Source organism: Aspergillus bombycis (genome assembly GCF_001792695.1).
Source record: "Aspergillus bombycis strain NRRL26010 chromosome Unknown contig00258, whole genome shotgun sequence".
Lineage (NCBI taxonomy): Eukaryota > Fungi > Ascomycota > Eurotiomycetes > Eurotiales > Aspergillaceae > Aspergillus > Aspergillus bombycis.
In genome coordinates, this window is record NW_019170260.1 from 1 (window position 1) to 9,211 (window position 9,211).

The following is a 9,211-nucleotide window of genomic DNA, read 5'->3' on the forward strand; positions in this document are numbered from 1 at the left end:
GTGTGATATCATTGTTCTTGGTGGCGATGTGGGATTGTTGATAGACGAGACTAACTGCCGACTGAACCCATGGGAATTAAGGTAAACAACCTTAAAAGGCCGGGGGATGGTGTCATGATCATCAATAGGAAACCTTGATGGGGGTTCAACCTGCTTATCACCCCGACCACGCAAGTAAAGCTTCAATATTTCGACTACACTATTCCGTCCTGAATACTACATTATATCTCCCTAGAGGGACCACATGAATGGGGGGCGTGTGTGTGTGTGTGCCATCGGGATTTGAATCGTGTCAATTCTCTTCTACTCCGTCGAGTCAACAACAACTGATGTCTGACCGCTCTTTTCGCTAGAGATCTGCTTTTCCCCACCACGCTAGAATCAACTAGATTCCCACTCACCACCAACAAGAGAGAAGAAAAACAATAAACAACACGTATAGTCACGAACCTTGAATCTCAACTGAAGAAATCTTCCTGCGATGGACGATCCGGTGGGGGTTTACGCAATGTTTCTGGCGGATAGACCAGCACGATGCATCGCAATGGATACACAGGAACAAAGGCGAGGGTTTTCCCGATCTGCATGCATACTTACTACTTAGTCCCAAGAACTACTGGCTAGATGCATGACCCCATATCAAATCTGCTTTAGTAGATGTGTACTATCTACGTACTCTGTAGTTCCTTTCCCAGGTGGAAGCGGCTTTCGCCATCACTGGCTCCTATCGCCATCCGCCGGGTTCCGCTTTCCCACTCTTTATGTTCTGTCCGGTGACCAGAGCGAAAATCACCCAGACTATGGGTGATAAGACCATATTTTTGGCTTGCAGACGCCTCCCCTCCCCCCACCCATCTTAGCTTCGATAATGCTCTGTTTGAGTTCGACGGTTCGATTGTCGAGCACATTTTCTGGAGGCACAGTGCTAGCATGCTTCCTTTGGGAACGCGAGAGTACAAGTACTTCGCGTCGGGTGAGATCTCTGGTTTACAATAGAGCTTGGACTATGGGGTATAGCAGTGGGTACTTTTGTTTACCCTTGATAACGCATTCTGCAATCAGTCGCTGATATCATCTGACTAACTAAAACACAACAAGCTTTGGAGTATCACCATGGAGTATTTACGAAGTACTATTCTAAATCACGCTCATGGCTTAGTTGACTCCCTCGCTGAGATATGAGAGAGAATCTTCAGAAAATCCGAGAGAGTAGAGTCTTCTACTCAGGTTTCTTTCCCGGTAACTCCGTATATTCTGTTATAGTGCCCAGAGCATAGCAGAACAACATGCATCGATGATCCAATTGCATAGTAGACTCCTTTATTTTGGTATCTGGAAGGTAAGATCAGAAGACGGGCCTCTTTACAACCCTGCACGCTTCTTGATAATAGGGCACCAATGTATGTACCTCACCTTCCGCGTGCTTCTTTACATTGTGATGCAAACTGGTTCACTGGCCAATGACCATATCTAATGGAGATACTTCTACTAGTAGTTATTGCAGTTCCTGCCGAGAGCAAAAAGCCAATCAGGATTCAAGATGAACAAAATATGTTTTTATGTCCAATGATAGATTATGTATGTACAATCCCATCTATAGTCCATGCTTTCTATACTAGTAGCCAAACGCCGGATAATGCATGCAATGCAATGCAATGCGAGTAAACATCAAAAAACAAAGAAGGAAACGAGATCAAGCAGCAACCTGCACAGACTTGAACTCCTCGCTAAACTCATAATCAGTATATCCTTTAGGATCCTTAACCAGATAGAATTTCTCCCTCTCATAAGCCCTCAACGGAATGCCCGCCTTGACCTTGAAAGGCAAATCCGGGTTCGAGGTAAACGGCCGGCCCATAGCAACAAGGGTATCATACTCCTTGTATTGAGAGTCAACAGCCTCCTTGGCCGACTCCGCCTTATACCCACCGGCCACCATCACAGGACCGGCATTCTCGTACGCGCGGAAGAAGAAATCCAACGAGTCCGCACTGGGCTCCTCAACCTCAGTGTTACCCGCAATGCGAGGCTCAACCAGATGCACATAAGCCAGCTTGAACTCCTTCGTCTTCCGCGCCAGATACTCAAACTGCGGCACGGGGTCCGCCATGCGCATACCCTGGAAGGGGCTGAAGGGGCTGAACCGGATGCCTGTCCTCTCGGCACCAATAGCCTCCGTCACAGCCTGCGTGACCTCCAGCGCGAACCGCGCGCGGTTCTCCACGCTACCGCCCCAGCTATCCGTCCGCTGATTGACCGTATCCTGCGTAAACTGATCAATCAGGTACCCGTTCGCACCGTGGATCTCGACCCCGTCGAACCCAGCCGCAATGGCGTTCTTCGCCGCCTGCGCATAGTCGCGGATATAGTCGCGGATCTCATCCTCGGTCAATGCCCGGGGAGCAGGGCCCTCGGGGGTCGCGGGGACGGCGCTGCTGGAGACAAGGTCGTAGCCGTCCTTCTTGAGGTTGGTCGGGTCGGCGACACGGCCCAGCGCCCAAAGCTGCATGAAGATGTAGGAGCCCTTGGCGTGGACGGCATCGGTGACGGTGCGCCATGCGGCGATCTGCGCGTCGCTCCAGATGCCGGGGACATTGGAGTAGCCGCCGGCGCGAGGGGAGATGAGGGTCGCCTCGGTGATGAGGAGGGTTCCGGGGACGGAGCCGCGCTGTTCGTAGTGCTCTTTCACAATGGGAAGAGGGACATGGTCGTCATCGTTTCGGAAGCGGGTTAACGGGGCCATGGTGATGCGGTGGGCGAGTTGCATGCGCCCGACCTGAAGGGGAGTGAAGAGTTTAGAAGAGGTCATTGTGACTCAAATTGGGGAGTCTATTGTGTATTGTGTTTCTTTTCTTTTCTTTTCTTTTTTTTTCCCCTCTGGAACCACCTTATCTTTTTGGACTTGTTCTTTAAATTGTATTTTTGTCTGGAGATTCATAGAGCGACACAAAAAAGGTACGCCTTTATACTATACTTCGGAGACTTTTTTTGCTTTAGTTTTTCGCCATTGATTTCCAATCATTGGCTCACATAAGCACAACCGGCAGTTAAAAGGTTAACCTTCTTTTCCTTCTGCATTTCTTCTCGGCACTTCTCCCGCCCTCTCATTTGCCATTTGCTCCTCTTTTTCCTCTTTTGCCTCCACCCTTGCGGACCCGACGCTGTATACTATCCGATGGGGTGATTTTTTTTTTTCTTCCGAGCCATTAGTAATGTCAGTTCATTATCAATCAATCATACTACTTACTTACATACTACATGACTCCATGTATGGGGTAGAATATGCCAGATGATGACAGGGATGAATGATGCAGGTAGTAGATGAAGCTGTTTATGACGTATGTATGTATGTACATTCCTGCAGGCGAGTTGGTGTACCTCATCTCATCATCCCTGGCGATATGCGATCTCCTTCCGACACTATCTCAACCACGACCGTCATGTCTACCCTGGGGATATCTCTATTCTTTCGAGATGGTGATATGTGAATTACTACGGCCTGTCGATGCTATAATACTAAAAAGGAAAAATGTTATTGACATCCCAGTGGACACTTGGACAAGGCAGAGCATTAGACGGGGTATATGTACGCCATCGCATTATATTTCCATCCACAAGGCGGTCCCTATTCGGAGAAGCGTTCATCGCCTGTAAATCCACCGGAACACCTTGAATACTATCCTGGTTCGGCCTTCTTCGCCGCTGGTAGAAGAAGAACAAATAGTAAAAGAACAAAGTATCCAAAAAAAAAAAAGCAAAGCCACTGAACCCATGGTATACTGCCATCGCCGTCATACATATTCATCACACAAATACGAAACTATTGCAATGCTGCAGGGTATTTGAGAACGGAAATCGAAGATAAAAGAGAAATAAATCAGAAATCAACTCTCAAGTGTTCGTGCGGCAGCCTCAAGCTGCACATTGAACGCCTTGATCTGGTTCAAGAGACCCCCTTGGGATCCAGGGGCGCGGGAGCTCACATTGTCCGCAACACTACGGAGCATGAACTCCAGTCCAACGGTCAAAGATGGTTCGGACGAATCTAGCTCGTCTGAGTCGCCTACAGGTCGGTTCTGGCTTCGTTCGAGGGCTAGATCTAGGCTGTGTAAGGAATTGTTGATGTTGGTGCGCGCCTAGTATGGTGTTAGCTACAATGTCAAGCGACAATGGTATTGTTGCGCAGGCCGACTTACCAGGCTTGCATTTTCCTCCTCCATGTGCTTCCTCCGTACTGCATCCATCTGCAAAGCCACGCCCTCCCTTTCTTTTCGTAGTTGATACAGTCGGCTGCGCATATCCATCATTTCCCGCTTGGCCTTCTTCAGTTTAACACCTAATACAAAGTTACTATCGAGCATTTCGCTCAATTCAAAGAGGCGTCCTTCGAGCTCGGTGCCGAATGCTTCCACAGCTTTTTTCTTGGTGGTCCACTCTGAGCGCCGTGCTGCATTCCCCTCGTTGGAGATTCCGTTCGTGAGTGTTGTAAGCGTCTTCTCTAGCGTTTCTCGGCAGATTTGACCAAGAACATCGGCGACATTTACGCCTCCCCTACTGGGAAGTTTGGTTTTCTGTCTCGTCGAGAGCTCATCGGCAGATTCCTCCTCTTCGTCGGATTCCTCGGAAGGTTGAACATGGCCTCCAAGAGACGCGACGTTAGCGAGACGATGGACAGTTACAGGAACTGTCTCTCCGCGAGGCTGTCTGGGCTTCCTTCTAGTGGTGCGAGAAGCCTCCTCCCCATTTTCATTCTCAGCCGCAGGGTCTTCCTCACGCTGGGTGACTTCAGGACTCTTATTGGATAGTGAAGGTCGGCCGCGACCACGTTTGGGAGCTGACGCTGGCTCTGGCTCCTCAGGAGCTTCGGGTTGGCGCTCAAGTTCTGGCTCCGGCTCTCGCTCCTCTTTTGACCTTCTTCGCTTCCTCTTTTCGCCAGCTAGGTTTGGCTCCTTTGAAGATCCAGAGCCAGGCTCAGCTTGGGTCTCCGGTTCCGGTTCAGGTTCTTCGTATGACTTTCGTCTCCGTTTCCTCTTTTCGGTTGTTGGCCCAGGCTCTTCGGGGGCTTCGGGCTGGCGCTCAGGTTCTGGTTCCAGCTCTCGCTCCCCTCTGGCCCTTCTTCCTCGCTTCCTCTTCTCGGTAGCTGATTCAGACCCTCTTGAAACCTCGGGCTCGGGCTCCACCTCCGGTTCTGGCTCCTGCTCGGGCTCCTGCTCCTGGTCTGACCTCTTTCTCCGTTTCCCCCTTTCGACAGCTGGTTTGGATTCTTTTGGAACCTCGGGCTCGTTCTGAGGCTCACTCTGGGCCTGCAGCTCAAGCTCCGGCTCCGACTCATCTTTTGACCTCCTTCCTCGTTTCCTCTTTGCGCCAGCCGGTTTGGGCTCCTTTGAGCCTTCTGTTTCAACTTCCGGCTCAGGTTCAGGTTCAGGCCCCAACATTTTTCTCTGTTTTCTCTTCTCACCGGCTGGTCCTGGTGCCTCCACACTCTCCGGCGACTGGAGAGCTTTCTTGGCGGGACGTCCAACTTGCCTTTGTGTGTGATTCGTCACCTGTGACTTTTGACGCAACTGGCGAATTCTTTCAGATGAAGCCATGTTATCTTCCTCCAGCATATTGCCCTCGTCCAGAGGCTGGCCATTTTGCGTTTCACTGGCAACAGAATCTTCCGTCGGCTCTTTTGCTTTTCTACCTCGAGGCCTTTTCGTTGTCTGTTGCTGAGTTGGTATGCTCTCGCCTGGCATGTTTTCTGTCGAAGTAGCCTCATTCTGCGTGTTCCCCTCATCTGTTGCTGGGGATGATTGTGCTGATGTTCGCGGCCGGCCTCTGGACCGTCTCCCAGGCTGTGATTTGGGGGAGTCCGCTTCCATGGATTTATCACGATTCGTCTCCAACGATGGTTCCTGTGGCACTCGCTGATGTGCACTCTCAGTCTCAGTCTCCGGCCGCTCAATACTCTGGGTCCGTCGCTGATCGGCACTGGGCCCTCGCCGTTTACGCTTGCCGTTCGTGGTGTCTTCAAGCGTCGGCGTTCTATCAGCCCCGGGAGATTCGTTTTGGGGCTCTGTAGGCTTCTGATTCACATCATTTTGGTCTGAATGTTTATTCTCCGGGATGGGCGCCTCAGCTGCCGGGGTGTTCGATACCATCGCGGCAGACGAATCAAGCGTGTCTTGGGGCGTCTGCTCCGTCTGGGTTATATCTGTAGTAGTTTGCATGCTTGTGGGTTCGTCGCGTTGCTCCGTAGGCTTGCTGGGCAGAGGCGCGCTTGTCTGTACGCCATTTTGGAGAACCGGCGAGTCTCGTTTATTCTGTTGCGTGACTTCTGGCTCGACGGATACTCTCAGACTCTGGCCAGGGAGCTCTATGGTGATGTTAGATAGTAGGTAGAATCATAGTAATATTCCATGCACATACCAATCTTTCGTCGCTTGCTGCTTCGCCCAAGGTCCAACGCATCATCTTCCGGTATGTCAAATGTTGATGGTCGCTCGGGGAGTGGATTACGCGCCCCGCCCGGAGTTCGGAGCTGACCACTGTCTTGTGATGATAGAAGCTGTCTTTCTGGCGATAACAAAGGAGATTGCGTATTCTCTGAAGCTGAAGGTGGCTGTGGTGCGGCGGGGGGTTCGATGGGAATGTCAACATCGACGGGTTGCGACGCGGCTTGTGGCGGCTCTTCGGGCGGGGGAGCGAGACCGAAAGCAAAGCCAAAATTCACTTCCTTAATTCTGCGTGTTCTAATCCATGATTGCAAGGTCAGCTCTTTGTTGTCTTCTTCAATCGGTCGCGGGGTAAGGCCAGCGCGTACCCAGCGCCGCGCTGCCGCATTTGCAGCCGCTCCTCTCGATCTGCGGGATTCGTTAGTTTGAAGATAGATTCAGCGGCTTCATTAGGAGTGCATACTGGAGGCCATGGTCGAGAAGCGGCGCCTCGGCGAGCTCAACGCGCAAATCTACGCGCAATTTGAGTGTAAAGGTCCAAGGAGGTGTTGCGCCGAAATCAATGATGGAGCGTTGTAATCGATCATACTTTCGGGGGATGCTGAGTTACCGAAAATAGTTTGGTCTTTCTGGTTTGGGAAAGGCGTGGCCTCGAGGCTTGGCAGCAACTACCACTCTTGCTCGCTGCGTTGGATATCTTTTTTGTATACAAGGGAGATTATAAGGTGAGCTTTCTGGAGCATGTCGGTAGGTATAACTGGTAGGAAGAGATCCACAAAGAATAGTAAAAAAAGAAAAGAAAAATAGGTAGTAGAGGAATTTGTGGAGAGGTCCAGGAGACCATATATATATTAACTAACCTAAGAAAGCCGTTCATAGTGTAAGACTGCTAGTCATGTGGGATCCAGTGACCAGGTGAGCCTATGAAGAACAGTAGAACCGAAACTGACGGAACTGAATAACCATGCCATGGACATGCATTTCCTGAACTGGCAGAACATAAATACGGCAGAAGTGATTGATAAATCAGGGTCAATTCGATCTCTGGCTTTCTGATGGTATTCCGTTCAGCCCAAAACGGTTTGGCGGCTTTAGTCGCTCCGCCCGAGTTGATCACCAAAGGAAGTTCAATCTTCTCCGCATATACTTTTCGGAATTTGGCTCTGAAAGCCGGGAAACCTCAATTGTCACCACCAGTGCTAAGCTGACCGAACTGTACTATCTCTAGCTCAAGTGTTTAGACCCTTGTCGCAGTCATGGGTTGGTTCTGGGGCAACTCGAATCAAGACGACCCCGTCAAGAAGCTCGACCCGGGTCTCCGAGAATATCTCGAACATGAAGCCCCAAAGAAATACGTCCCTGCGACCTCAGTGCCCCCGGGTCCTTCCAAGTCAGGAGATGCACACGCTCAATCAGCGCAACCAGCTGAAAACATCGAGCCTTCGAAACCTGCTGTTCCTGCTGCCTCACTTTTCCCCGACGGCCGTTACGCCCATCTCTGGAAGAATTACAAACCGCCAACCGAGGAAAACACTGAAGTGAAGGGCGCTTCCAGGGTGATTGAAAAGTACAAGTCACGCAATGATACCGTACACCGCGCAGCGATGGAGAATTGCGCACTGGAGCATGAGGATTTGACGCTGTGTTTCCAAAACGGTAACTTGCAGAAACGACTAATGTCTCGTATGACTCTGTGCTCCGAGGAAAATGGGAAATTCTCTCGGTGCTTTACTACTCAAGCTGTAAGTGAAGACCTCGCGGAACTTATCCCTTCGGCCTTTCTACCTTCATTGCGGCTGCCGCGGGACAATTGCTAATGTGGGATTAGAAATTCCTCCAGGCATTGGGCTACTCATCCTCGTTTGAATGGGATGACGAGAGAGAGGAAAAGATCCAGATGCATGCCGATAAGCTCTACCATGAGATGCTAGATTATGAGAAACAAGTTGAGGAGGCCCGAGCGGCTGGCCAGGAACCTCCGCCTCTCACATCCCTCTTCAATCCTCAGGGAAAAACCCAGCAGCAGAAAGCCGAAAATACCTCAGGCTCCCTGGAAATCCCCGGAGGCGAGGCCATTCCGCCCGGATTCAAGCCATCCAAGCCCTTGGAACAACTCACACCACATGAGCGCGAGCTGGAGATTCGCTCCCACTATGCACAACTGGAACAGCAGAAGATGTACGCGCAAGAGGCATCTCCTTTCATAAAGACTCATGACGATGCGCGTCAGAAACGACGAGAGAAAGCCGTAAGTTGGTTTGGAGAAACAATAGGCAAATGGGTTACATAGAATTCTCAATCGGCATTGGCGGTTTCATGGTACCTTGGGAAGGTTTCATTATTCTTGTATTATTATTATTCTTATTATTATTATTATATCATCTTTGTTACTCTTGTTGTTACCCAATACCTAGTCGGATTTGAACACGAGGGCGCATCTTTGAGGAGAATTGAATGGATATGATAGCGAGATATGCCAATATCAAATGAATCTGATGACTATCTAGATGTATATGACAAGGAATGATAGAATGTAGTGAAGCGTGAAACCACAACAAAGAAGAAAAAAAGAAAAAAAGAAAGAAGAAGAAGGAAATACAAATCGAATAGCAGGAAATGAAACCTATAGACAAGGAGGTATTACCTGGAGCATTTGTCCGCAGGAGGGTTATTAGTAGTAGTAGTAGTAGTAGTAGTAGTAGTAGTAGTAGTAGTAGTAGTAGTAGTAGTAGTAGTAGTAGTAGTAGTAGTAGTAGTAGTAGTAGTAGTAGTAG

General features: G+C 49.9%; 3 protein-coding genes across 3 annotated transcripts; 1 reads left to right on the forward strand and 2 right to left on the reverse strand.

Annotated features, from left to right (window-relative positions):
* Window positions 1–1,693: 1,693 nt before the first annotated feature.
* ABOM_012204 (alkene reductase) lies at window positions 1,694–2,809 on the reverse strand (the record flags this gene model as incomplete). The annotated part of the gene is made up of 1 exon (XM_022539332.1): window positions 1,694–2,809. One exon carries the CDS (start codon window positions 2,807–2,809, stop codon window positions 1,694–1,696), a length of 1,116 nt encoding a protein of 371 aa, XP_022382893.1.
* Window positions 2,810–3,884: 1,075 nt separating this feature from the next.
* ABOM_012205 (uncharacterized protein) lies at window positions 3,885–6,910 on the reverse strand (the record flags this gene model as incomplete). Its single annotated transcript, XM_022539333.1, has 5 exons — window positions 3,885–4,136; window positions 4,197–6,358; window positions 6,412–6,734; window positions 6,806–6,845; window positions 6,901–6,910. 5 exons carry the CDS (start codon window positions 6,908–6,910, stop codon window positions 3,885–3,887), a joined length of 2,787 nt encoding a protein of 928 aa, XP_022382894.1.
* Window positions 6,911–7,693: 783 nt separating this feature from the next.
* Window positions 7,694–8,727, forward strand: ABOM_012206 (uncharacterized protein; the record flags this gene model as incomplete). Its single annotated transcript, XM_022539334.1, has 2 exons — window positions 7,694–8,179; window positions 8,266–8,727. The coding sequence occupies 2 exons, from the start codon at window positions 7,694–7,696 to the stop codon at window positions 8,725–8,727; spliced, it is 948 nt and encodes a 315-aa protein (XP_022382892.1).
* Between the last annotated feature and the right edge of the window lie 484 nt (window positions 8,728–9,211).